The sequence below is a fragment of the Petromyzon marinus genome, chromosome 40, assembly GCF_048934315.1.
Source record: "Petromyzon marinus isolate PM22_M1 ecotype Great Lakes invasive population chromosome 40, UKy_Petmar_22M1.pri1.0, whole genome shotgun sequence".
In the NCBI taxonomy this organism is placed as follows: Eukaryota; Metazoa; Chordata; class Hyperoartia; order Petromyzontiformes; family Petromyzontidae; genus Petromyzon; species Petromyzon marinus.
In genome coordinates, this window is record NC_133706.1 from 9,173,205 (window position 1) to 9,199,522 (window position 26,318).

At 48.9% G+C, this 26,318-nt stretch overlaps 2 protein-coding genes across 9 annotated transcripts; one reads left to right on the plus strand and one right to left on the minus strand.

Annotated features, from left to right (window-relative positions):
- Positions 1–792: 792 nt before the first annotated feature.
- Positions 793–13,552, minus strand: LOC116950845 (cellular retinoic acid-binding protein 1-like). Of its 2 annotated transcripts, XM_076073100.1 has the most exons (5): positions 13,182–13,552; positions 10,854–11,006; positions 5,426–5,598; positions 4,209–4,322; positions 793–3,465 (listed from the first exon to the last, which is right to left on the minus strand). In XM_076073100.1, the coding sequence occupies exons 2-5, from the start codon at positions 10,990–10,992 to the stop codon at positions 3,400–3,402; spliced, it is 492 nt and encodes a 163-aa protein (XP_075929215.1). In that variant the 5' UTR covers positions 10,993–11,006; positions 13,182–13,552; the 3' UTR covers positions 793–3,399. The 2 variants fall into 2 exon arrangements, with proteins under 2 accessions (XP_075929215.1, XP_032824850.1); XM_032968959.2 differs by lacking the exons at positions 10,854–11,006; positions 13,182–13,552 and adding an exon at positions 6,619–6,878 and having other exon boundaries at positions 959–3,465.
- Positions 11,934–26,077, plus strand: APTX (aprataxin). 7 transcript variants are annotated; one of them, XM_032968953.2, is made up of 8 exons: positions 11,934–12,014; positions 14,364–14,500; positions 15,542–15,588; positions 17,028–17,414; positions 18,459–18,518; positions 19,268–19,506; positions 20,649–20,752; positions 22,082–26,077. In XM_032968953.2, the coding sequence occupies exons 2-8, from the start codon at positions 14,371–14,373 to the stop codon at positions 22,231–22,233; spliced, it is 1,119 nt and encodes a 372-aa protein (XP_032824844.1). In that variant the 5' UTR covers positions 11,934–12,014; positions 14,364–14,370; the 3' UTR covers positions 22,234–26,077. The 7 variants fall into 7 exon arrangements, with proteins under 7 accessions (XP_032824844.1, XP_032824845.1, XP_032824842.1 ...); XM_032968954.2 differs by having other exon boundaries at positions 11,937–12,011; XM_032968951.2 differs by lacking the exon at positions 11,934–12,014 and adding an exon at positions 12,021–12,537 and having other exon boundaries at positions 14,364–14,388.
- The last annotated feature ends 241 nt before the right edge of the window (positions 26,078–26,318 follow it).

Genomic DNA, 26,318 nt, shown 5'->3' on the forward strand with positions numbered 1-26,318 from the left:
TTATAATTGTGGAATGGCCAATAGCGTCCACATTTTTTCACCGGCTCGTACAGTGGCCAGAGCCCATATCGTGGAATCAAAAGGTGGCGAGTTCACATTTTTCGGCTGGAAGTGAACTCTTGACCTTCAATCAGCCGGGGCAAACATCATGAGGACCACTCCCTGGGAATTCAAGTGTTTTTTGTGGTAACTTTTGGAATTATTCACCCTTGCCATAGGAATGTGGATTTTCTGACACTGGCTCAAAGCTGTAAACGGGAGATGAGTTACCACCTCCCCTGTGCTTGTTTTAAAATGAAACACTTCTATTGTTTATGCTTTCCAACTAGGGCTGAAGGCGTTCATGCACTTGCTCTGCCCATCCTGGAGAGGAGGGGGGCACTAGAATCTCTCGTAAACATGATCCAATCATACGAACCAAACGGCAGTGCGACACTGTGTTGCTATTGGGGACTTATTGTTGTGAAAGCCGGCCAAATTTATTTGAAAGATTTCCAAAAAAACAACAGAGGGCCGCCCTTCTGCTCCCGTAAATTCTGGAGACAAACGCGGAATGGAAAGCGTCGCAACAATCCATGCGTGGCAGATGATTTTTTTCCTAGCTTGTGTTTTAAATCCCTTATGTTGTTCCCCTATCTTCTGTGGTATTTAATGACACGAATGCGTTTTGAAGCAATAGATAACAACTCGCCCGTATACTCTTGTTTTGCGCGTGTTGACCGAGTGCATATTTGCACGATTTTCACAATCACCGCGTATTTTATCAGGAACAAAGTTAAGCCTTGGAAGGAGTTTGGGTGCAAACATTTTATTTTAGTTTTTTTTAATTCCCATTGTAAATTATATTCCCATTGCGCAGCTGGTGTCATGACGTGAGAGGAATACAGCGAGGGAAAAAAGTATTTGATCCCCTGCTGATTTTGTACGTTTGCCCACTGACAAAGAAATGATCAGTCTATAATTTTAATGGTAGGTTTATTTGAACAGTGAAAAACAGAATAACAACAACAGAATCCAGAAAAACGCATGTCAAAAATGTTATAAAATGATTTGCATTTTAATGAGGGAAATAAGTATTTGACCCCCTCTCAATCAGAAAGGTTTCTGGCTCCCAGGTGTCTTTTATACAGGTAACAAGCTGAGATTAGGAGCACACTCTTAAAGGGAGTGCTCCTAATCTCAGCTTGTTACCTGTATAAAAGACACCTGTCCACAGAAGCAATCAATCAATCAGATTCCAAACTCTCCACAATGGCCAAGACCAAAGAGCTCTCCAAGGATGTCAGGGACAAGATTGTAGACCTACACAAGGCTGGAATGAGCTACAAGACCATTGCCAAGCAGCTTGGTGAGAAGGTGACAACAGTTGGTGCGATTATTCGCAAATGAAAGAAATACAAAAGAACTGTCAATCTCCCTCGGCCTGGGGCTCCATGCAAGATCTCACCTCGTGGCGTTGCAATAATCATGAGAACGGTGAGGAATCAGCTTAGAACTACACGGGAGGATCTTGTCAATGATCTCAAGGCAACTGGGACCATAGTCACCAAGAAAACAATTGGTAACACACTACGCCGTAAAGGACTAAAATCCTGCAGCGCCCGAAAGGTCCCCCTGCTCAAGAAAGCACATATACATGCCTGTCTGAAGTTTGCCAATGAACATCTGAATGATTCAGAGGACAACTGGGTGAAAGTGCTGTGGTCAGATGAGACCAAAATGGAGCTCTTTGGCATCAACTCAACTCGCCGTGTTTGGAGGAGGAGGAATGCTGCCTATGACCACAAGAACACCATCCCCACCGTCAAACATGGAGGTAGAAACATTATGCTTTGAGGGTGTTTTTCTGCTAAGGGGACAGGACAACTTCACCGCATCAAAGAGACGATGGACGGGGCCACGTACCGTCAAATCTTGGGTGAGAACCTCCTTCCCTCAGCCAGGGCATTGAAAATGGGTCGTGGATGGGTATTCCAGCATGCCATTGACCCAAAACACACGGCCAAGGCAACAAAGGAGTGGCTCAAGAAGAAGCACATTAAGGTCCTGAAGTAGCTTAGCCAGTCTCCAGACCTTAATCCCATAGAAAATCTGTGGAGTGAGCTGAAGGTTCGAGTTGCCAAACGTCAGCCTCAAAACCTTAATGATTTGGAGAAGATCTGCAAAGAGGAGTGGGACAAAATCCCTCCTGAGATGTGTGCAAACCTGGTGGCCAACTACAAGAAACGTCTGACCTCTGTGATTGCCAACAAGGGTTTTGCCACCAAGTACTAAGTCATGTTTTGCAGAGGGGTCAAATACTTAATTCCCTCATTAAAATGCAAATCAATTAATAACATTTTTGACATGCATTTTTCTGGATTTTTTTGTTGTTATTCTGTCTCTCACTGTTCAAATAAACCTACCATTAAAATTATAGACTGATCATTTCTTTGTCAGTGGGCAAACGTACAAAATCAGCAGGGGATCAAATACTTTTTTCCCTCACTGTATATTTACAGTTGAAACTCTCACAGCGAGCAGTGTACCACCTAGTGCGAGAGAATGGCAGCTACATCTCAAGTACCTTCAATGGGTGTCTTTTTTTTTCATCCATCCACACTTAGATTTGCTCGCCACATGTCGAACGGACCAAAAACATTGAATTCCCGCAGCTGGAATATGTCAAACTAAGCGGCAAACCAAATTTAACACTGAAATATGTTGTCGTTTTGATTTAAAGCTTTCGTGACTGCAGGGATTCATATTCTTGGTTCTCTCGGTAAAGTCGTCACGTAGACGGGAAACAATACGTGACTTTACCGAAAGAATTACCGAAAGAACCAAGAATATGTTGTTGTTGTTGCAGTTACATCAGCTCACTGCACTTGAAAAGCCAGATTTTGATTGCGGGTGGGCCAACCCCGCTACGTTTTTTTCCACCCTACAGCTGAGCCTCGCCGGGGTCGTGCCAAGACCGCCTGGAGCGGCTCCGGAGGCGCTGGGTTTGTTCTCCCACCGCAGAAGCCGAGCCCTGCCCGCTGACGTCACACACTCAGAATTTTAGTACGACAACAGCGACGAACTCTACTTCTGGCCCTGCTTGGCCCCGAGTTGGATTCAGGTGTCTCGTGAGGCCAGCGAATCGCGATTTGGCTCTGGCTTGGCTCGGCAAATAGCCACGTGGAAAACCACCCGTACCGTGAGGGTCCCACACGCTGGAGAAGAGGTACTGGATTCGAACCGAGGATGTCAACAATGCTGGCTCAGTGCTGCGATAAGGCATCTACCTTAATACTACCCTCCATCGAAAATGCGCGATCTTTAAACACCAATCAAATAAAAACACTCCTATTGTTGCGCGATTTGCAGTCTGAGCCGATGGTGTCAGCGTGGATCGTTCCTCCCCCGAGGGCGCCGTCACAGCGTCGTCTCTTGCGTCTTCGCGAACACACGAGAGCACGACACGTTCTTGAAGGTCAGATTCTGTAGCACAGGGCAGGAGGCGGGAGTTGCGGAGGCATTGCTCATTCATAAAAGCGTGTAGCGGCATGCCCTCCCCGCTTCCACCATCGTGTTTAAAATCAACAGTCATTTTCATTGTGGAGCAACCGGCCTTGGCAGGGGTCATGTGAACCCATTACATACAAGGCATCGGAATTGAAAATACATGCGCCAACTCGAATCAATTCGGGTTTGTGCATGTATCACGGGCATAAATAATCGATGGGTCACTGCATGCATGCTGAATAGATTGATAGAGGAGTCGCTGGCAGTTGGATAACGCTGAACAACTGAAACATCCAGGATAATGTTTTCGGTCGACGTGCCATTTCCCCTTAATGATGTTTTCCACCAGCGAAAAGTGTTTGTGTTGCTATTCCTGTGTTGATATTGCTGTATATTTCACTTGCCTGTGACGAAAATCAACCAGAACATGCCCCACCTCATCAATTCTGAGAATTTGACCAGCGTCAAGGCTGAATAGTGCTTGGATGAGTGACTAACACACATAAAGACATGTTCCTATTGGCTGCTGAGGGGCTACTTTGTCAGCAGAGGACAGTGCAGTAAATCAGTTGTACTATACTATGTTACAGTGTCTATGCTTTCGGCCTTCACCACACCACCACTGATCAGCATGGAGAGGTATGGTCAAACAACCACCATGACCTGCGTGGCGTGGGGTGGCCCTCATCCAGCAGATTTAACGGTGCAGCGGCACTTACAAGCACAAGGTCTCCGTTGACGATCTCTCTGGTCCAGAAGATGGGTTGGCCTTCACCGGAGACAGGCCTCTGGATGCACGATAACTTCCCCGGCCCGGCCCATTTCACCAGGCTCTGGCGGCGGTGCATATATACGTCAACACGCAGGGAACACATGCAGCCTTGACGGGACTGAATGCAATGACTGAGATAGAGTAATGAATATAGAAGAAAAATAATAATAATGTAAGTGGGTTTGAGCAGGACATGTCGCCAGAAGGGATGATGGTCACTGGTTGAGAATAACGATGGAAAGGCGGCCAAGGGAGGGTACAAGCCCAAGAGGACATCCAGCGCAGAGACGGGGTGATGGAATCAGCTTGCGCGCATGAGTCTGATTGCATTGCCAAATCGTAAGTCCGTGATGACGATCATCATCACCCATCACAGGCGGTGATCAATACTAATAATAATGAGTGAGTGAAGTGTTAATGGAGTATGAACCCCGCAACGTGAGTTTGATTCCTGGCCACAGCTAATATCAGTAGCGAGCAATAGCTGAACTTGTCCTGAGACCCCCACTGCATCACCCTGTACTGACCAGTACAGGGAGGTAGGGTTAAACAGCCCCCATGATCGACACAGAGTGGGGGAAATGTTGATCCACCAGTGCTGTAAATGTTTATTATTTATTAATAAGGTTCTGCATGGAGGACATTATGTCAATTCCTTTGGCATGTGTTTGCCATCTAGGAGGAAAATGGCATAAGTGTGGAGAAATTAGAGTAACCGGAGAAAATTGGTCCAGAGTTTGCCTAGTGAACTAAAAATCGTTGCAAAACAACAACATCAAAGGCCCATAAGATAATGAACAAACATTTGTTATCTTACGTTGAGAAATGAACTTCCTGTCTGCTCATGAAACACATGGATGTACCTCCTGTTTGTTCACTATATATTGTCAACTCTCGATCATCCAATGTACCAGGGCAGTAATGGCTCATATTCTGTAATATTGCTTGATTTGTTTTTGCTACGATGTCTGTTCGGTCCTTTTCGCTTCCGATTTAGTGATGGCTTTTGCCATTGTGGTGACCGAGGTGACCCTTGCAAATTACACGACCACCCTGGCGTCTACGAGGTATCGCTTGGTTAAACAAAATAAACTTGAAAACAGATCACGCTAATCATATGCAAATGAGGTTGCCCATGCCTCCTAGGCCACCCACTTCCCTCACCCGGAGCCGGAGGCCCTGCCAGGGCCCATCCTCCTCAAACTCCTGGCCGACGGTGAAGTTGCTCTCCGCGGTGCGGAAGGAGGATACTCGGATGTGGAAGTTGTCTCCGTCCTGGCTTATGTGGACTGTGGGTCTCGAGCAGGTGGAGATCTTCTTGGTGACGTGGCTGACCCCTGCAACAAAGACAAAGATCCACCACCACCCCCCACCCCCTCCCCATTTAGCCTTAACAGACTGTTGTGGGGCAAGTGCTGTTAGCCAGTAGCACCTATGCAGGTCGAAATGACACGCGAGGGAGTGGTTGGTTGTCTCCACGCCCAGACGTCCTTGTCTCCCTGGTGGCGATGTTTATAGACCGCACTAGGTACTCATTTTGAAGCTGAGTCGACCTCGGGGTAGACCCAGGACCGGTACAGATAATCGTCACTGGTGGTGTCAGCCGTAAGCGAGAATCGAACTCGGGTCGTCGGATTCGTAGCACAGCGCGCTAATCACTGCACCACCGCTCCCCACGGACACACAAATACACAAAGATCTCTTCCTACCTCCGTGTTGGCTGTTGAGGTAATTTCTCGGGTTATAATCTTATATTATTTTATCATGCCTGTTTATAATCTTAATATTTATTTAGACGGAGGAATCCGATGAGTGGTGAAGATCTTTTTTTTTCAGAGCTGTCCAGTAGGAGTGGGTCAGCAAGTTGCAAAAATTTAAATGCACAAGCCACAGTGTTGAGATTGTGGCCATGCAACCCAAACTATGGACCACATAGTAAACCCATAGAGATACGTAAAGACTCAAAGAGATACACGGAGACCAAGAAGGGACACATAGTTACCCATAAAGAAACCACCAAGACCCATAAATATACATAGATATACATTCAAGACAAGCCAGGAAGGTTTTGCTCGTCACAAAACTCGTGTTTGAGGAGCGTCCTGCTATGCTTTCACTGTACTGGGCCATGATAATTATTAAGTGCTTTCCCAATTCAGTTTTTTTTGGGTCAAAAAGATGCGCCTCTTTGGGGCCAAGACGCCGAGCCACACCACGAGCATCCTACTCTTCTTCGAATGAAGTCCATCCAAGCGCTGCTCCACAAGCTGTACCACCACTTCACTCAACTGCGTCCTACCCGGCTGCGCCCAATATGGATCGTAGTTATGAGTGCCGAGTTTGGAAGGTCGCCTTACCCAGGGTGTGCAAGTACTCTTCAAAATTCTCGCTTGTTTTAAGCTTCCACGTGCCCGTGAAGTTCGTCATGGCCAGAGAGAGAGAGCGAGAGAGACTGACACCCGTTTGTATGTTGAACTTATTTCGCACCGTACGTAGCCAACCGTGCTAATCGGAGGTGTGCTTGTGTGTGTGCGCGCCACTCTCAGAAACAACCGATATCCACTGGTGCAGGGGGAAAGACGAAAAGCGGGAAATGTCCTTTTGGCCCAAATTGCCGGTCCATTTTATAGGACGAGCCGGGCCCCCTTCTCTGACGGGGGTGGATGGATGGGGGGGGGGGCGTCGAGTGGACATTTATCGTGGCCAAACAGACGGCGTGTTTGCCTTGGCCTCTGTTGTCGTCCACAATGTTTTCCGAGTCATCTAAACACGGGTGGGTTTCTCTGTTGACCGATGCTCCCCGCGGTGGCGTGGACTCTACGTGTGCGTGTGTGTGCGTGTGCCCTACGGTGGAGGACGCCACCAGTATGGCGCAGATTCAAATTCGCCTACCCAAGCGCGTTTGTAACAACCTGGGTGATCGCACGCGTGGTTGCGGCTCTAACACAGGCTCGTCGAGATGAGATGGCATCAAGGTTACATTTTGACCGCGGTGTTTCAATTCTACACTCCGTATGGATAGATGTTTAATTTAGTAACATTATCTCTCATTATATGCTGGTGTTGCGGTGAGAAAAATATAACTTCAAACTCGTAACACGCGCAGTATTGACTCACTCGGAGAGAAAGTCCTGTGTATACAATAATACAGAAATTAATCCCATTTAAGACCACAACTTTTTGAATGCTTAAGATGCAATGTAGAAGGCCAGAGCCAGTCTAAGGCAACATAGGGAGTCACATGCTTCAGTGTTAACGCCCAAAGCTCAGAGGTTAAACCAAGGCACTTATATAATTCATTAGACTTGGAATTACGTTATCAATGCCTTAAGCTCATAGAGCCAGAATGAGGCCTATTTTAGATTCCCATAGCTAAAGAAACAATGTAACTGGTGTTGGCCAAAACATTCCGATGCTTAAAAGCTACCTGCAGATTACTCAACAGGCGTCGGGGTCGAACCCACGACCTCCTGTATACCAGACGAGGTAGTTAACATCTCCTAGCCACCGTGGTGGTGATGATGAGAGAGAGAGACACGCAAACTCCAAATATACAGCAGGCATCAGGGTCGGGATCGAACCCACGACCTCCTGCATACCAGGCGAGGTAGTTAACATCTCCTAGCCACCGTGGTGGTGATGAGAGACACACAAACTCCAAATGTACAGCAGGCGTCAAGGGTCGAGATCGAACCCACGATCTCCTGCATACCAGGCGAGGTAGTTAACATCTCCTAGCCACGGTGATGATGAGAGACACGCAAACTCCAAATGTACAGCAGGCGTCAAGGGTCGAGATCGAACCCACGATCTCCTGCATACCAGGCGAGGTAGTTAACATCTCCTGGCCACCGTGACGCCGCTGATGCTCAAGAGCCAGACCGAAGGCGCTAAACCTTCACGATTCGTCGGTTTTCATTGCTAATGCCCAGATGCTCATCGGAGCCTCTGGGCATTAAAAAGTACCTTCGGGATTTCTTAAGGGTTGGTCTCTCTCGCGTGAATGTCTTTGGACGATTTTTGACCCCCCCCCCCTTCGTCACACGACGTCACAAAAAGTCAGACCCTCCCCCCTCAAAAAAAATATGTATAAAACATGCTTCAAATCGCTTTAAACTATTGTCATTGTAGTGCGTATTTAATGTGGCGCTGCACTCTGATGTAGGAGAAAACATTTATTAAAAAGTCTATTTAATTAAGTAGAACGTGTTGTCTATATTTATTTATAAAGTTGCGCATTTTGAGGTGACGTCACATTTCGCAACCGTGGCCCAGAACCAGGGGCGGAGCCACAGGGGGGGCTGGGTGGGGGGCTCAGCCCCCCCTGAAATGCTGTGAAAGTCGGTAGTCGGGATAACCGGATATCTGGCTGCTGCAAAATGCTGCAGGCTGCCACCTTGTGTGCTGCCCTGCAGGCTGCCACCTTGTGCTGCCTTGCAGGCTGCTGCCACCTTGTGTGCTGCCCTGCAGGCTGCCACCTTGTGCTGCCACCTTGTGTGCTGCCCTGCAGGCTGCCACCTTGTGCTACCCTTATGGCAGTTAACTCAAGCACGTACAACAAGCTCTTAAGGCTAATGGTTACTCCGACTATACAATCCGCAAAGCTATCACTCCAACCATGAAGAAGGACCCTCTTGAGGAGCCTTTCAAAACCATCACTTTACCCTACATTGCGGGGATCACAAAAAATATATCCAAAATCTTGAATAAACACAAGATCCAGGTCCGATTCAACACATTACATAAAATCCGTGATCTGGTTCCGTCTGTAAAAGATGTGATTCCGGACATACAGTACCCTGGCGCCTACAAACTAAGTTGCCTCTGTGGTAGTAGTTACATTGGAGAAACCAAACGACATGTCTCGGACCGCATTCGTGAACACAAAGCAGACCTGACACACGGTAGGACCAACACCTCGGCCGTGGCAGATCATTGTTATAATTCAGTAGGCTCACATGACATTGACTTTTCCAAGACAGAGGTTCTTTGTAAGCCATCTGGCTACCATGAGAGATTCGTTCATGAGGCTATCCAATCATTGGAAGGATTTGATCAACCATTTCGGATCTTAATTGATTGTTCACGCTTACGGTGGCTTTCAGACAGCATACATTAATTTTTCGTCTCCCCCCTCCTCTTTTCCGAACATAGATGGACTCGTCCATCTAAACAAACTGTCAAATCGCTCTCCGTGGTGCTAACGTTTAAAAATAAATAAATACAAACCGCCACTTCTTTCAATTGTTCTTACCGTTGGTTTTCACACCTGATGATGACTGCTTGTGTTGCAGTCGAAACGTCGTGAGAATTTTATAGTTATATATTTAATTATTTTATTGTTTCCCTTCAACGTGACTTTACCGAAAGAACCAAGAATATGAATCACTGCAGTCACGAAAGCTTTAAATCAAAATTTAGGTGTTGTCTTGTTAAACTGTCCTTAAAACTGAAAACTACTTACCTGCAGTACCTCTATTTAAATACACTATCGAAAAAAATATTTACACCCCCTCTGTCAATGATCGTGTTTCTCAGTGTGGATTTGTGAACACACTTTGTACATTAAATAGTACGCGTTTCCAATGGCGCTGTTCATATTGTCACAAGCGTTTATACCAATGTTACTTTGAGTGGTGGGTCGCCGCTCCTCTTATCCGCATTGATACGAGCGGTATGTGGGGACTATGGCTTAACGGCAAAAAAACAAACCTATCTGCACAGATGCATACGGACAAGAGAAGTATTATCAAACACATTGCTTTATGGCTTTATTTTGGTGATTTCGAAAACGTTTTTTGGTTTGGCCATGTTTGTTTGTTGTAGTACGGAGTTAGACTGATGGCCTTAATCTGAGTTGTCTTGTGGTTGTTGTTGTTGTTTGACTTGCATCCCACTGGGATTTTTTGCACACAGCGTTGGTGTACGGTGCTATTTCAGGAATATTTTAATGTTTTTTTCCTGGATTTTCTGTTTGCACAGTCACATAGTCACTTTAAGATGTTTTCTTGTTCGTGTTTTAGTTTTTTTGTTTGTTGCGGTTGCACCCGATTCAAGAGCCGAATGGCTCACAGGGCTATACCAAATAAATGAAACTGAACTGAAACTGAACGGTGCAACGCATCTCATCTGTTAAATATCTGCAGGAAAGGGGCCGTCCATAAATGACGTCGTGCACCGGGGGGGGAAGGTCAGACATGTGACGATGTGTGATGAGGGGGGGGGGTGAGAAATGTGACGTCACATCAAATGCGCAACTTTAAATATAGAATTGTTATAACACTCCTACATCAGAGTGCAGTGCCACATTAAATACGCACTACAATGACGATAGTTTAAAGCGATTTGAAGCATGTTTTATTTTCAAAATGTTAATATGGTTTTGGGGAGGGGGGGCAGAGCTCTGTGACGTCATATTTGAGGGGGCGGTCTGACTTTTTGTGACGCCATGGTCAAAATTCGTCCAAAATCGCGTGACGTCATTTATGGACGGCCCCTAATAGGATTGTCATTGATTGATCCTGGCTGCAGACATTGGTAGGTCACAAATAATAATGAAGATGCGAGAGCAGTTTCACTGGAGTATGCATACCGTTGACAAATAAAGGACTTAAGTCGTGTCGGCAGTTTGAGCAGCTTTGGATAAGACTTGTTATGATCCCTGCCCATACCCGAGCATGGAGTGCATTCGCTTGTCCGGCTCTTCTACGCATTCGTCCTCGCTGCACCATACAACCACCAAATCCTGGAGACGACAAACACGAAATCCTAAAAACTACAACCACGAAATCCTGGAGACGACAAACATGAAATCCACCCGCGGCTTGCGGGGAGCGTTCTGATGACGTCACTCGGCTTGTCAGCCAATGGCTGAGCGAGGGATTTTTTTTTTCCCGGGAAAATGCCTCCACCCCCAACCCCACCCCCCACCAACACTCCCCTACACCCCCACCTGCCCCACACCCCCACCCGCTCCACCCCCACCCGCTCCACACACCCCCGCCCCACACACCTACACCCCACCCCCACCCGCCCCACCCGCCCCACACACCTACACCCACCCCCACCCGCCCCACACACCCCCACCCCATCCGCTCCTCCACACCCCCCTCACCAACCCCCACCGGCTGCAGCTGCAGCCGGAGCGTTCTGATGACGTCACTCGGCTTGTCAGCCAATGGCTGAGCGAGGGATTTTTTTCTCCCGGGAAACTGCCCCCACCCCCTACCCCACCCCCTACCCCACCCCCCACCAACACTCCCCTACACCCCCACCCGCCCCACACACCCCCACCCCACCCCCACCCGCCCCACCCACCCCACCCACCTACACCCCACCCCCACCCACCTACACCCCACCCCCACCCACCTACACCCCACCCCCACCCGCCCCACACACCCCCCTCACCCCCGGCTGCAGCTGCAGCCGGAGCCTTCTGATGACGTCACTCGGCTTGTCAGCCAATGGCTGCGCGAGGGATTTTTTTTTTCCCGGGAAACTGCCCCCACCCCCTACCCCACCCCCCACCAAAGACAAAGATTCCCCGTGTAGCCTCAACAGACTGTGTGGGGGCAAGTGCTGTTAGCGAGTAGCACCTACGAAGGCCAGAACAGCACCCCCCGCATCAATACCCCCCACCAACACCCCCCCCCATCAATTCCCCCCCCACCAACACCCCCCCACCCACCACCCACGTGTTTCTCGCTGCGACTTCGCGGCCGTGGTGGGAGTGGTGCTGCTGCTGCTGCTGGTGGTGAGATGTGGTGGTGTTGAGATGTGGTGGTGAGATGTGGTGGTGGTGTTGAGATGTGGTGGTGTTGAGATGTGGTGGTGGTGTTGAAATGTGGTGGTGAGATGTGGTGGTGGTGTTGAAATGTGGTGGTGAGATGTGGTGGTGAGATGTGGTGGTGGTGTTGAGATGTGGTGGTGAGATGTGGTGGTGGTGGTGTTGAGATGTGGTGGTGGTGTTGAAATGTGGTGGTGAGATGTGGTGGTGGTGTTGAAATGTGGTGGTGAGATGTGGTGGTGGTGTTGAGATGTGGTGGTGGTGGTGAGATGTGTTGGTGGTGTTGAGATGTGTTGGTGGTGTTGAGATGTGGTGGTGGTGGAGGATGATGAGGATGAGGAGAGTTGGATCCGTGTGCGTGCAGGCCCCGCCACTGATGTCACGGGCCCCGGCCGCGCTGAACCGCGTACCATTAAAAGTGAAGGGTTTGTTTCACGATATAATTTCCGTCCGTGAGGCGAGAGATTTCCCCTCCCCCCTTCCCACCATGGTGAGGGGAGAGGTTTGCCTCGCGAGCTTTTTAAAACATCTTTTTATCGCTTGTGGCGAGCGCAGGTACAGTGCTGTTACTGTAAACACGTCTCGGGGTCCACCATTAACAATGAGAGGCGCTGGGGCCGAGTAGCCTCGCTCCGTATTGTTAGATTATCTATCTCTCTCTCTTTGTGTGTGTTAGTTTATTTTATTACGAGTTCGTCTTTTGCTTGGAGTTGTTCGATAGCGCGCGTGTGGTTTTTTTGTTAAATAAAAAAACAAATCGGCAATTGATAACGGCAACGTGTTAATTGTTGTCGCCGTTTGTTTACACGCCAGGATTGCATCCCCGATTGTAAACAATGATCTGTGTACAGATGGATCATTGTATTAGGTATACATTTAAATTAAAGCATGTTATTTTAAAGCCTATGTATATTTCCCACCACCCCCCCCCACTCTTATACCAATCTCAATACATTTATTACATATTTTACCCGCTTTCACAATCGCAGTGAACGCGGGACGATGTTGGGGCCAGTTGTCCAACGGTTCGAAACACACGGCCAAACGAAGGTTGTTGGCTCAACGTTGTGTGGGGGAGGGGGGAGAGGAGGTTCGTTATACATCGGTGCGGTGTCTCTACATGGGTCAACTTACATTGTTGTCGTGAAGGCGACGTTGAGACTCGTGCAAATGTTCAGTTTAACACGGTGGCTGTTGCGACCAAATATACATCTATAGTAGAGTTTTTGTGCGTGTATGTGTGTGTGGGCTGTACTAGTAATGAAATTTGCACGTTTTGTTTACGTGACAAACCTTACCAATTGGCCGTGTCGGATGGTGGCGGGTTTAACGACACATTTACGCGATCCTAATCCCAAAAAAAACCTATAGTATCGTGCAATTGTGTTTAGCAGTCAAGTCCCTTACCAAGGCACAGGGCACTGGTCAAGGCGTCTAGTTGAACAATGCTAGAGCCCCAATGCACAACGATTAGATAAAGTGAGGTCTTAAGTGTGAACCGCGTGAGCGTTCCTATCTATGGCAAGAACGTCCCTAGCTATGGCAAGAACGTCCATATCTATGGCAAGAACGTCCATATCTATGGCAATAACGTCCCTAGCTATGGCAATAACGTCCCTAGCTATAGCAAGAACGTCCCTATGGCAAGAACGTCCTTATCTATGGCAAGAACGTCCATATCTATGGCAAGAACGTCCCTATCTATGGCAATAACGTCCATATCTATGGCAAGAACGGTACAACTGGGTAAAAATGTTTTCATGATGATTTGCTCTGGAGGGAAGCACATTGATGTTTGATGACGATGTTCACGGTACTCGTACAACTTACTAAAACCTCCTCGCGCTATGCTCGGCATGTCCACCCGTCAGTCAAATCCATTGCAGTTCGTTGAGGTTCCAGGTTTACAACCATACCGGCCTGCGTGCCCAGTAGCGAGTACCAATTAGTACCGCCACTAGGATACTTACAGCCCCCCCCCACCTCCGATTCTGTCACGGGCAATACAGCGATTCTATCCCGGGCTGGGCCTACGGCAAGATTACGCGATTCACTTGGGCGATGATGCCAAATGTCATTGGTGATTTTGCTTGCCTGGGTTACAGTTGCTCATGACGAGCCCAGGAAATATGCAACGTGTACCACCACGTTTACTGGGAAATTACTGCTGCAACTGCTCATGAGATTTTTACATTCAGTCTCACGAGATCGTGCACGTAAATTTTTTTCGAAATCTAAGCCAGGCACGAGCCTCGGACGTTCAATGAGTATCCACATTGCAGTGTGCTCTTTCGTGTGCGCCTGTGTGATGGTCAGGTGTGCCATGCAGACCTGCTGGCTGGTGAGTGGCGACTCGCGTCACGAACCCATTGCCCTTCCCGATGGGACCACGGTGGTCGTGGGCAGATGTCGACTCACCAGGATCAAGGACACGAGATGCTCGCGGCAGCAGAGTGGGTCTCACGGACCTCGGCGAGCCAGACAATTCTCGGGATCGCGTTTTGTTCGCGCGTGTTCTGGCGTAACGCAGTGTGCGGTCCCCCTAATCTTCAGAGGGGGGGCCACTTTCGCCGATAAGACGTCATCAGCGTGAGGGCCGCCACACCGCCTGCAAGGGGTTGTTTTCACATTTGTTGCTTATTGTCGGGGGCCATACTGAAGGTCACCAGGGGTCGCCGGTGTCCTGCGGGCCTTACAATGAAGACCACTGGGCTTAATGTATATGTGTGTGTAATGCGTGTGCTGTGGTCACCAGCCCTCTCTGTAAAGTGTATTGTTTGTGGTCACTTTGGGTCAGAGGCCTCTGGCCAAGTCAGCCGGAACGGCCCCAATCTCAGAAGCTAAAGCAGGCTTAAGCCGACCTCGCGTTTTTGATGGGCAAACACCACGCATAAGAAGTGTCATACACAGCGACGAAGACATCGGTGCAGCAAAATCCATTGTACTTTACTATAATCGCACATCTAGCCTGCATGCCTGCACCCACCTGCAGTGTTCGGCGTGGTGAATAGTCAAATAAGCCTCACCAGCCACATGGCACGGGGAGAACTTGATCCAGCAGTGCGTTAATAAAAGGGCTGTACGGATCGGAGAGAGGACAGTGTAGATTCTTCTTATGATTTAAGGACTACAGATTGTTGACGATGTCCATGATTGCAGAATTATGATCGTTGCTGCCGTCATTCTGACTTGTGTTTTGTTAAGACCTAATTATCCCGCAGGTTAATTTATCATACTTCACCATGCTGGTCAGTGAAGGTTGGTGATGTTCTGACCGACAGCATTGGGGAGGCCTTCATCCAGCAGTGGATTGACAAACAGCTCTAGTAAATGCATCGATGATTATTATAATGTATACTTTTGTAATGGTTATATACAGTATCATTCCATCAGTCCATGTCGTCACTACCTTTTGCCAATATTACGTACATTTAATTGCAATGTTATGTGTTTATCATAATGTGTTTAACATTTTCCCTTTGTTCATTCTGTAGTTTCAGTGCAGGCAATGTACTCCAAAAGGGTGGTGCTTATTAAACAGGTACGTGTTCTCCCCATATCAGAAGTATAAAGGTGCAGCCCTGCAACTGCTCGCTCTTGCCGCTGCTGGCAGAAGCGGCCTCCACTAGAGGGAGTTCTAGAGAACCTCTCTAGTGGAGGGGCGCCACGGTGGCTAGGAAATGTTAACTACCTTGCCTGGTATACAGGAGGTCATGGGTTCGATCCCGACCCTGACGCCTGTTGTATATTTGGAGTTTGCGTGTCACTCTCTCATCATCACCACCACGGTGGCTAGGAGATGTTAATTACCTTGCCCGGTATACAGGAGGTCGTGGGTTCGATCCCGACCCTGATGCCTGCTGTATATTTGGGAGTTTGCCTGTTCTCCCTATGGTTGCATGGATTTTTCTCCGGGTCCCCTGGTTTTTCCCTCCACATTTAGAAACATGCGTTTAGAGTATTTGGCTGCTATACATTTCCACGTAAAAAGCCACTTCATTGGACTATCATTTGTGATAGCCAGGTCGCTTTTGAAAAATAGCTATACAGCTCAGTGGGCCTTACCTCATACAATAAAAAAAATTAGGTCATAGAGGGTATTTAGTATGTCTTTCACGACTGGCCAAATGCGTTGGCAGAAGTGAGAGTAACCACGTTTTACCCCACCTCGCTTATATTTGGAGTTTGCTATTGTGCACCCATTTTATACTGGTCGGACGAACAGAGGCGAGGCGATTTAAGAAACTTTCCCCATGTATTGATTAACTCAAAAGAAACCATCATGATTGATAGACGAGTTTCTCATTTACAACTTTGCTTCATCTGAATGACACTCATTTACCGCAAAGCAACCGTGCATAGCGTGTGAACTCTTGACATGGCCAGGCATGTGAACCAGTGCTCTGGAGGCAAGGGCTGGTGGATCACGCATATTTTTCTGAAAATGATGGGCTGCAAAGTTTCTTCGACATTGAAGTAAAGCAAGAAGGGCTTCTGCGTGCTGGGGAGACGAAGACACCTGGGCATATTGCTGTTTACACGGGCCTCGTGGGTTTTTCTCGTTTCATCTCATCTCATAATCCATACACTCTTCAGCAACTAAGACCCACTGTCAAAGCCTTCAGTAAACCTTTCAACGTGGGAAATAGAGCCTTCTCAATGATCTGGTGACGTCATTTTAACAAGTGTTGGCCGTTGTGTGCTGGCATTCTTTGCGACATTTAAAAACATTCGCAAATGACTGCATTGATAAACGTAGCAATCATCGCCCCAAAATTGAGAAAACTTGGCAGGATCCTCTTAAAAAATAGTTTATACTCAGCGAGGCTTTCCTGGGCAAGCAGGTGTTATAGATAACGATAGCAAATGGAAGCTGCTGCTGTTGCGTACGTGCAATTGGGCCCTTGAGTGTGTTCGTGCGTCTGTATTGTGCTCGTGTGTTCACCCACGTGCGTGTGCCGCTGCGTTTTTACCGCCAAGCTGGGCGTGAATCCGACGAGCATCGAGACGGTTGAACTGGGCCACCACGGCGAGGCCGAACTTCGGCCCGGGCAGACGCTGCACGTCGTCAACGCCTCCTACCCGATGCATGTCGAGTTCCGCGGTCCGGCCTCCCCCCCGCCCTCCACCCTGGCCTCCGCTTCGGCCTCCGCCTCGGCCCTGGCCCCGGCCCCGACCACGTCGCCATCAGGGCGACCGTCCCATCTTCCCAAGCGCGCCTGGCACTCCCCGTCGGGGTCGGACAGCCAGGCGGGATCCATCAGGAAGTTCCTGAAATTCGTCGGCGGGAAGGACCGCGCGAAGGACAACTCCCCGAGCGTCTCGCCAACCAAGGGGAACGCGCAGAAGAGTCCGACCGGCCAGCGGGTGCGTCACCCGCGAGAGCGTACCACACTAGCTCTGATGAACAGCCGCTGAAGGACTGCCACCCGGAACATCAGCGATTGTATACTTTTAAGGCAGTGTTTGTGATGAACATGTATTTTTAGATGTTCCTGCTTTTGCACCGCTGCCAACGCAGTATCAATAAATAGGTTATTAATGGATCGATGCATCGTTGCACACCCCTGTACAAAATCCTAAATTTACGTTCTAGTTGCGAACATTGCGCCTTGCAACGACAGTGTTGAGCATAACAGGTACATGTACAGCCCCTTTGTCAGTCCACTGCTGGATGAAGGCCTCCCCTCGCTCTGCAAACTGTGGATCCCATTTGACCGTACTTCACCACGTTGGTCGGTACGCGCTGGGCGCGTGCAGCGGAGCGTAGTCGTGGGACCTCAGATGTACGCAGAGGGCAATGATGGATTCCACTGCGCCGCCTTCTGCCACCCACCTCGTAGCCCCACATCAGCCCCTAAACTCTTGTGTGAACACGGTGCGCACCCATTCCGAGCAACTAAAACCCGCGCAGCTTCCTAGATCTGATGAGGGTCGGGCTTGCTCCAGGCGTGCCACGCTGGCGAGATGTTAACTACCTCGCCTGGTATACAGGAGGTCGTGGGTTCGATCCCGAGCCTGTGACGCCTGCTGCTGTATATTTGGGAGTTTGCATGTTCTCCCCATGGTAGCGTGGAGTTTTCTCCCGGTGCTCATGTTTTTCCATACACAATTAGAATCAACGTGCATTTACAGTAATTGGCTGCTATTAATGTCCACGTGATAAGAAGCCACTTCGTTGAGCTATCGGTTGTGGCCAGGTCGCTTCTGAAAATGAGCTATATAGCTTAGTAGGCCTTACCTGGTAAAGTATTTATTATAATTTATGTTTCTGCACACACCGTTATTATACATGAGACACTTAACATATCCATCAGGCTGTCGGATCGCCGCGCTTGAAAGTTACGTGAATTTAAATCGACATTTTACAGCTGTTGTGCAACAAACGAACTCTGCTGTGCCGCCGCGCAGGGTCAGCCGGCCCACTGGAGTCAGAGCCTGAGGGATGCCATGGATGACCCAAGTGTGCAGGTGTGTGGCTCATGGGTCTGGCTCACGCGGATTGAGATTGTCGCTGCGTAGGAACCAATTGACAAGATTACATCTGATAGACGACAACGGTCCGTCCATCAGCGTATGTATGTTGAACTTCTTTTGTGCCGTACCTAGCGAAAATCGCTAATCGGAGGTGCGCGTACAAGGTACGTGTACACTCGGATTTAATTGGAAAAGCTAGCTGCACCGAGCCTCGTACAGTCCACGTGTCAATGTTTATCGACGGACATGAATATGAGAGATCCCCCCCCCGTATAGCCATGCAGGCTTTTGGGGCGAGTGCTATTCGTAGTGTTGTTTACATATTGCGCCAGATACTCATTTTAGGCCGAGTCGACTTAGGGGAGAGCGCAGGACCGGTTCAGATAATCGTCAGTGGTGTCGACCGCAAGTGGGAATTGAGCTCTCGGGTCACCGGGTTCGTAGCTACAGCGCGTTCACCGCTACGCCACTGCTCCCCGCTATATATACATACACAGCCAGCGTCATTTATGCAAGTTGCATTTCAAAACGCTGTAGAATTTATAGTCAAACTTTTATCGCGCAGATGCGCAGGGGAAACCAGGAAACACAGACAAGCGGTGGCGGGGGTGGGGGGGGTTCGCAGGGCGCAGGCGAAGGCAGCCGTAACCGGCGCCAGCAATTGCCCGAGTTCTGCGCTCCTATAAATTGGGAACGCTCGGTCGACTCCCGAGTTCCTCACCCCTGCCGCACGTGCCACGCAGATCTTCCGCGATGACCAGGTGGTGGTGATCCTCGACAAGTTCCCCAAGGCGCGCCACCACTGGCTCGTGCTGCCCTGGCGGTTCGTGGCGAACGTGGGCGTGCTGCGCGCCGACCACCTGCCGCTGCTGCGCCACATGCACGACGTGGCCGAGCGGCTGTCCCGCCAGGTGCAGCCGCTGGGCGCGGCGACGGCGCCGCCAACGTTCCGCCTGGGGTACCACGCCATCCCCAGCATGAGGTGAGCCGGCGCCGCAACGGTCGGAAAAGGTGGCGACGGACAATTCAAAAAGCGGCTTTTGGGGAATATTCCGAGCGCGGGGCGCTCTTGTCATGTGTGGGGCACCGGGGCGGAGAGATGTTATCTCCCGTGCCTGGTATGCAGGAGGTTGTGGGTTTGATCGTGAGCCTGACGCTTATATTTGGAGTTTGCGCGCTCGCGTGGATTTTTCTCCGGGTCCTCTGGTTTTTCCCCTCCACATTTAGAAATATGCTTTTTAGAGTATTTGGCTGCTATACGTTTTCACGTGATAGGTCACTTCTTTGAGCTATCATTTGTGGCCAGGTCGCTTCTGACAAAGAGCTGCATAGTTCAGTGGGCTTTACCTGGTAAAAGAAAAAATTGTTTAGTTTTATGTACGTATGTGTGGTCGCTCAACTCGGAGACAGTAACACTTGGAGGCACTTCTGTTATTTAACGAGCATCATCGAGATGATACACACCCTGCGTGGGTGCACACTATTATAATTAAGATCGTCTATTGTCGGCAGCCCTACTTAGAACGGTTTGGTAGGCTGTCGGACGAACAGCACCCCGGGATGGTGAAGAAGGAGACGACGACGTGGAGATGGTAACGACGACGACCTTGAACAGCACGACAGGGATCCCACTTCCAGCAACAGCCACGAGGTCCTGCTCAGGGGGGGGCCCTCGTGACCTTGCTCCGCCCCGGCCACGCCCCCTTTCTGGAACCTACTAGCGGGTTCCCGGGGCTTCCCGATGGGCCCCTTCTGTGACCTTTCCCCTAGATGTCCCCCTCTCGTATATATATCGTGGCCTGCTGACGTGAGTACTGCCGTACACTGCAGTTACCCTTTTATTCCAGCAGTCAGCGCTGTACCACTACATATGTATGGTGAACTTCTTTTTCACCGTCCGTAGCCAACCGTGCTCATCGGACGTGCGGGACTGAGTGGCCGTCACCGGCGCTTAAAATCCGTACGTCCCCGTAACGTCGGCCAACTATGTTTCCGTTACAAAGCAGAGTCGATAACGAATGCATTGTTTTTTTATCGTTATATGCGCCTGTGTCCCGCTACCGCCGCCGCAGCCCCTTATGTTTTGTGCGTGGGGATTTGTCTCGTTCCTTCATCCCAAACCAGCCGCATTCACATGCACGTCATCAGCCAGGACTTCGACTCGCCGAGGTTGAAAACTAAGAAGCACTGGAACTCTTTCACCACGGGGTACTTCATCGACTCGGAGGGTGAGTCCCCCTTGCAGTGAGCGCGGGCACGTGTGTGTAGCATACTGATGTGTGTGTGGGTGTTGTATACGTGTGTGTAGTGTATACTGTGTGTGTGGGAGCGGTAGTGTAGTGGTTCGCGCTGCAAGCCTGGCGACCCGAGTTCGATTCCTGCTCACGGCCAACATCGGTGACGATTATCTGAACCGGTCCTGGGCCTCCTGTAGGTCGACTCAGCCTCAAATGAGTACCGGGTGCGGTGCGTAAAAACATCGCCACTGGGGAGACAAAGGCGGCTGGGCATGGTGCTGGCCACCCACCCCCTCATGAGCCGTTCTGGCCTTCATAGGTGCTCGCTAACAGCACTTGCCCCAACAGTCTGTTAAGGCTATTCGGGGGATCTTTTGTGTGTGTGTGTAGTATGCACTGGCTATATGGCGGCCGATAGCTGGGTTGTGTGCAGAGTTGCCCAGATGACCGTTTTCACCATGCATTGCGGTATTATTCTTCATGATACGACAATTATTAGGATATCATTTTCCCATTACTTCAGAATTGTATTTTAGATTTTTGTGCTTTTCTATGCTTCTGCACAAATAAAATGCAACGAATAGTTAAACTGTAGTTCACTGAAAAATATAAGCCTGCCATGAGTCTCCTGATTATTGCAGCTTTACACTCTATAATGCCCATTATGTACGTGCTGTTAATTACACAGGAAATAATTGAATGACTGGTGACAAAAATGATTGGGATATTGTACAACCACCATGCCTGCCATCGACTACTCTGTTTTCCAAGCCGCGGGGTGACAGTTCGGAATTGACACTTCGTCTTAAGACATGGCGCGGATAACGTGATTGGCAGAAAACAAGGAAGGACGAAATAAAAATACAAGTTAGGAGAAGTAATGCATACACATGGGTTACGTGACGCTTTCCAACATGCTTTTAGCTTTGAAAGTATTTAACTAATGCAGCTCTCAGGCAAAAGTGCATTTGCATACACACAATCGTTTTCTGGTGCATGTCTCCACGTTTTGGGCAACTTGCATGGGTCAATGTGGCCGAATTAACCTCACGGCATGTCCGTAAAAGCAACGCAACTTCATGCAACAGTTTAGTTCAAATCGCATCAACGTGGCGAGCATTTTCATGCCTGCCCCCCACTCCCCCGCTGCCTCCACCAAAATGGACGGACGAACAGACAGAGCTGCTGTTACTCGTAAACAATTCTTACCATAGTTGAAAAACGCAAAATATATAAAAAAAACACAGACTTTAATTGCTACCTTGCGTTTGCCCCCCCCCCCCGCGCAACCCCCCACCCTACCCCCCCCCCCCCCCTTAGTCGTGATGCGCATGGTGGAGGAGGACGGGCGTGTGGTGATACCCGAAGACACGGCGGAGCTGCTGAAGAAGCCCCTGCAGTGCCACATGTGCCACCGTGAGATCTCCACCATCCCCAAACTCAAGGAGCACCTGGGCACACACAAGCTGTAAGCGGCTCCGCGACGGGACTGAACCCGGGGCGCCGCCGTTGGTCGTCGACAGCCAACGGACGCGTAACCGGGCGGGACCGGTTCTCGAGAGGAGTAGGCGTTGCCGGTGCTAAAGAAACGGTCGCTAACGAGAATCGCTCGTACGATCCTAATCGTGACGAGGATCGATAAACCTCTTAAGTGAAGTTAGGTGAATAGGTTTGTGCTGCCCGTGGTGTGATGGATCTCAAGGCAGTGGAAACTATGAATGGGTTGTCTAAAATCGCCTTCTGTCCACACGGCAGTTAGTCGATCGTCGGGTCAACTAACTGTGCTGGTTGCGTGTGGTGGGGTAAAGTGTGGGGACTACCACCCCTTCAAAGATGTCTGGCCAGCGTGGAAGAGTAGGCCAAATACCCTCTAGAGGGGCTCTCTAGAGCGTCCTCTGGTGGAGATTCTCCCACCAGCAGTGGAGTCAGCAAGCAATTGCAGGCCTGCACTTTGCCCTCATTAAGATGCATAGTTACTAATGTACAACCCCATGTCAAACCAGTGATGATTGAAAGCGTCTCAATGCCGTGTCAGTCATGGGGATTGTTTGACCATACTTCACCATGCTGGTCAGCGTACATTGGTGAAACGAGGGGGTCCAGGACCAATAAAGATAAAGCCATGGCTGGCAATCGAAGTAAGGTTCTCACCCGGTTGTTGATCGTGCAGTCCGCGAATCACTGCGCCACCCATCGAACCCTCGATGGAATGGTAAGGTGACCTTTATTTAATCCAGGTGAGGGCCTATTGAGACAATGATCCACAGAGACCTGGATCAGAAACGTACAACAAAACGTGTGAAAGAAGACGTGTGTAAGTTTGTTGAACTTCTTTCGCACCCATAAGTAGCCAACTGTGCTAATGGGAGGTGCCGTGGAAGGATAACAAACAACGCAAAAAGCAGACAATGTGAATATAAGTGAAACAAATGTGAAATAGTTTATAATATTTCAATGAAGTCCAAATGAAGATGGAATCTACTCCATGAAACAGCCCTCATTTGAAATCGATATGTTTCAGGCCGTCTGACACCAGCTTAAAATCTTTTGCTCGAAGAGGAATTCTGGTCTTAGTGATTCCGAATCGTTATTTAGACTCGGGAGGAATCCGATGAGCTATGAATATATTTTCCACATGTCCAGTAGGGGGCAGGTAGTGAAGACACCCCACCCCTAACGCTACTGTCTCCACCCACGCACGACCACCTGTGCATACTCCCCGTTTCCACAACCCACGCCACTACCCAAAGCGGCTCAACCTCTGTGTGCCTGAGGAAGGGGCGGCACCGAGACAGAGAGACAAGACACAAATCTCCCATATAGCTGTAACAGACTGTAGGAGCAAGTGCTGTTTTTGAGCACGTATGAAGGCCGGAACAGCACAGGCACAGAAAGAGGCAGGGCCTAAAGAGTAAGGGGGCGGGTCTAAAAATCGAAAGGCGCCCGGAGCCGAAAGAGCAAGGGGCGGGGCCTAGTCAGGAAGGGGGTGGGGCCTAGTCAGGAAGGGGGCGGGCCCTAAGGAGTATGTGAGCGGCACATAAAGAGGAAGGGCTGGGTTCGAAAGAGCAAGCGGCATGACCTACAGTGGTTGAACTTCCCCCTTGGTTTAAGGTACTAGAAGCATGACTTTCGTGCGCCGAGGCTAACTAGTAATAGTTTACGAGCCTTTTGTCAATACCCTGCTGGATTAATGCTTATCCATGCTGTGCCGTCAAAGGGTTGTTTGACTGTACTTCACCACACCGGTGAAGGTGGTGGGGGGAGGTGGGGGCCAGATCTCTACAGCACAGCATGTGAAAGAGTGCAGCATCCCAAGTGTGACTAGATCCTTTGAAGGACCGGTTGATGTGTCATTCGCCGCTGATGGTCTGCATGTGGGATGAACCCGGAGTACTCTGAGAAAATACACACGAGAAATAGAAACATTCAAAATTCCACACGGATGGGTTTTTACGAACCCACGAGCTGTGTTGCCACCTCGTGGCCACCTCACGGCAGCCACGGTGGTGGTTCGGGAGTTTCACGAGCCGTGTTCGATTTTTGTTGCCCAAACTGCCGCAGCCGCTTGGGAGTTCTACCGGTTTGCGTTCACGGTGTTGCAGTGTCGTCTCGAGTTGTGTCGTGTTGTGCTTCGTAATAAGTGGGAGCCAAGCCCCATTTAAATAGTTAACAGAGATACTGCCTGATATGAAGAGAACTGCCGTGTGAGCTGCCTCTTTCTAAGAATGGAGTGTGGAGGATGATACTCGCGGAGCTCCTTTGAGTGTGTCACATGATCGGTATTCCAGAGTACTCCTGCGCAGATTTGCACACGTGTGCTGTACAGCTCTCCAATGTGTCTTTGGGTTGTATATTTGCGCGTTCGGCTCCCAGGAGCGAAACGTCGGTCACCAATACCGAACAACACGGAGTACAACCTGAGAACACCATTAAAGAGCTCTCCTGCCATCCAGTGGATGGATGACAAGTTATATTATATCGGATGAAGTTTGACTATCCATAATCGGATATACACCTTAATATGCACGCACATTCCCAGAAAATGTGGAACGTTGGGCCGAAGTTGAGCAGACGTCGGTCCAACAGTGTCAACCACGTGCCAACCTTGGCCTAACGTTGCACGTTTACTGGGATTATAATGGACGATTACAAGACTGCGTTAACATTGGTGCTTAAGCACAAATCAAAATCTCACCACGTGTCTTTAACACTGCTTCATAATCGCAGAAGAATATTCGAAACAGGCTTCAAACTCGAGAGAGAGAGAGAGCTTAAATAATGACTTGTAGTTGGACGTGCTCTGTTTACACTTGGTGCCTTAAAAACAAGTACGTTGACGTGAATTTTGATTTGATTACCAATCAGTGAAAATACTTCAGATACCATTTTAAAAATGTCACCTTTACCATTCGGTCATCGTTATTTTGACGGAAACACGTGATCTGTACACAATTATTCTTGTCGGCTTCGTGCAACGTTATTGAGGCACCAGTGTAAAGTGAACTTAAAAAAATGCGCCGTGTCGTCTTGCCACACTGCCTGAAATGTTGAACTGTTATCTACTTTATATCTCACGGGACAGTGTTAACGATGATTGTGGTGAGTCTCTCTTTTTAGATTCGTGCATCGTACATTATATATTTTTTCAAACACACGCTCATTCGTGATATTGTATTGTTAGGAACACTATTACAAGTGTAGCCGAAACGTAGAGTTTATTATTCTTGAAGAGCTTAAATAGTAAACAATATGGTGTATGTTAACATTTATGTAAGAGACAGCATCTGCCAAGTGTAAGTGACGGTCATAATTATTATCTGCGTTTGGTAAGAAAAGTAGCACATTTGCTTATTTCACTGTTGTAAAACAAAAATAACGATCTTGATATTATCTTCAGTTTTTATCCGAATATGAATGTTCCTTTTTGACCAATTTACACATTATACATACAGCACATTATTATTTCGTTCAAAAGTAATTTCACTTAAGCTATTTTTACTTACACCTACATACAAACCAATCATTGTGGATTTTTGGTCAAAAATACTTGCCTTATATATATTTTTTCATGCATTCATACGTTTCAGTAGCAATATCATCATCGTCGCTTTGTTTTTTTCGAGTTGCATTGTTTTTTACCCCCAAGTTTTGCTAACGCATTCGGAAATTAGTTGAACGTTTGTAAATACATTTTCAAGTGTACACGTGGCCTGTTGCTTCTCGCCGCACACAGCGTTAGATTTGCTCTCCTCGTAGCGTTCAGTGTTTACTTTGTTACTGAACACTAATAAAAAATATATATAAAGTCCTCGAAAACAGTTTGTCACTACCCTTAAAAATGCCCCCCCCCCCAGCCTTTACATTTTTACTTCCCAGCCAGGAATGTGTAATGACAATAGAGCCTGCATGCGGTGTGAGGGGACTAGTGGCCACGGGAGGCAATGACAGGGGAGTCAGCCTGCAGTGCGAATGCACTGGTGGCCAGGGGAGGTAATGGCAGGGGAGTCAGCCTGCTGTGCGAATGCACTAGTGGCCAGGGGAGGTAATGGCAGGGGAG

Coding starts and splice junctions, on each gene's coding strand:
- LOC116950845 (XM_076073100.1), bottom strand. CDS start 10,992: ATGGTGCAGCGAGGACGAATGCGTAGAAGAGCCGGACAAGCGAATGCA. Junction 5,599..10,853: donor AAGTCCTTTATTTGTCAACG/GTATGCATACTC, acceptor TCTTTGTTGCAG/GGGTCAGCCACGTCACCAAG. Junction 3,466..4,208: donor TCAACGGAGACCTTGTGCTT/GTAAGTGCCGCT, acceptor CCTGTGCTACAG/AATCTGACCTTCAAGAACGT.
- APTX (XM_032968951.2), top strand. CDS start 12,355: ATGTGGTGGTGGTGGAGGATGATGAGGATGAGGAGAGTTGGATCCGTG. Junction 14,389..15,541: donor CCATGCAGACCTGCTGGCTG/GTGAGTGGCGAC, acceptor TTCATTCTGTAG/TTTCAGTGCAGGCAATGTAC. Junction 19,507..20,648: donor CACGCCATCCCCAGCATGAG/GTGAGCCGGCGC, acceptor ATCCCAAACCAG/CCGCATTCACATGCACGTCA.